The sequence below is a fragment of the Meleagris gallopavo genome, unplaced genomic scaffold (assembly GCF_000146605.3).
Source record: "Meleagris gallopavo isolate NT-WF06-2002-E0010 breed Aviagen turkey brand Nicholas breeding stock unplaced genomic scaffold, Turkey_5.1 ChrUn_random_7180001862827, whole genome shotgun sequence".
In the NCBI taxonomy this organism is placed as follows: domain Eukaryota; kingdom Metazoa; phylum Chordata; class Aves; order Galliformes; family Phasianidae; genus Meleagris; species Meleagris gallopavo.
In genome coordinates, this window is record NW_011128386.1 from 1 (window position 1) to 1130 (window position 1130).

The window sequence follows — 1130 nt, forward strand, 5'->3', positions numbered from 1 at the left end:
GACATGAAGATGTGGGGATAGGGGGACATGGGGTGATGGGGATGTGGGGACATGAAGATGTGGGGACAGGGGGACATGGGGTGATGGGGATGTGGGGACATGAAGATGTGGGGACAGGGGGACATGGGGTGATGGGGACACTTCTGCGGGGATGTTGGGACGTGGGGACAAGAGGCTTGGGAGACCTATGGGGACATGGGAATGGAGAGCGGGGGGACACGGGGACATGGGGACGTGGGAGAGCTTTGGGGACAGGGACACAGAGGGCTTGAGGACACGGGGCTTGGGAGAGCTTCAAGGACAAGGGGACAGGGACGCGGATGGAGGGCCTGGGGACACAGGGACACAGGGATGTGGGGACACGGGGACACGGTGGGCGGTGCTCTCACCGGGAAGGATTTGATGGTCCAGATGACGACGTTCCTCTCCGGGACGTAGCGGGCTGTGCCGGCGCTGGCCTTGAACCGCGGTGAGTCGGCGTCACTGGGCACCGGCACCGCGATCTCCACGCCTGTGGCCACCGACTGCTTCTTGAACTGCCCCTTGGCCTGGCGGAGGGGGGACCTCGTCACCGTGACATCAGCGCCACGTGGCGACTCCGGGATGTGACAGCGCCAGGGTGCAACCGTCAGCATAACGTCATCGTAACTGTGATCAATGATGTCACCAGGACCTCGACCTCGCCATCACCATGATCTCACCAGGACCACGGCCTCACCGACACAGGATCTCACAAGAGCTCACCACGCCATGACCTCACCCTGAGCTGCCCCTCCCCACGCCCTCCCCACGCCGACCTTGATGAGGATCTCGAGGCGGCTGTGCGAGAAGCGCTCGATGACGGACTCGATCCAGATGAGCGGTTTGGCGGCGGTGCTGAGGCGGTACGACATCAGCTCGAAGTCGCCGTCGGGTGGGATGAAGGAGATGGTGCGGTCGTTGTCGAAGCGCGAGAGCCGCACGCATTGGTGGAACTTCACGTCCTCCAGCTCCACCGATTTGTTGGTGCCCCCTGGGTTGGGTTGGGTTGAGTTGAGTTGGGTTGGGTTGAGCTGGGTTGATTTGGGTTGAGTTGGGTTGGGTTGAGTTGGGTTGGGTTGGGTTGAGTTGGGTTGAGTTGGGTTGGGTTG

At 62.2% G+C, this 1130-nt stretch overlaps 1 protein-coding gene across 1 annotated transcript; it reads right to left on the reverse strand.

Moving 5' to 3' along the window:
* Window positions 1-170: 170 nt before the first annotated feature.
* On the reverse strand, window positions 171-1052 carry LOC104915972 (AP-1 complex subunit mu-2-like; the record flags this gene model as incomplete). Its single annotated transcript, XM_010726944.1, has 2 exons — window positions 171-548; window positions 798-1052. Coding segments are annotated over 2 exons (618 nt in total), but the record flags the coding sequence as incomplete, so codon positions are not given.
* Between the last annotated feature and the right edge of the window lie 78 nt (window positions 1053-1130).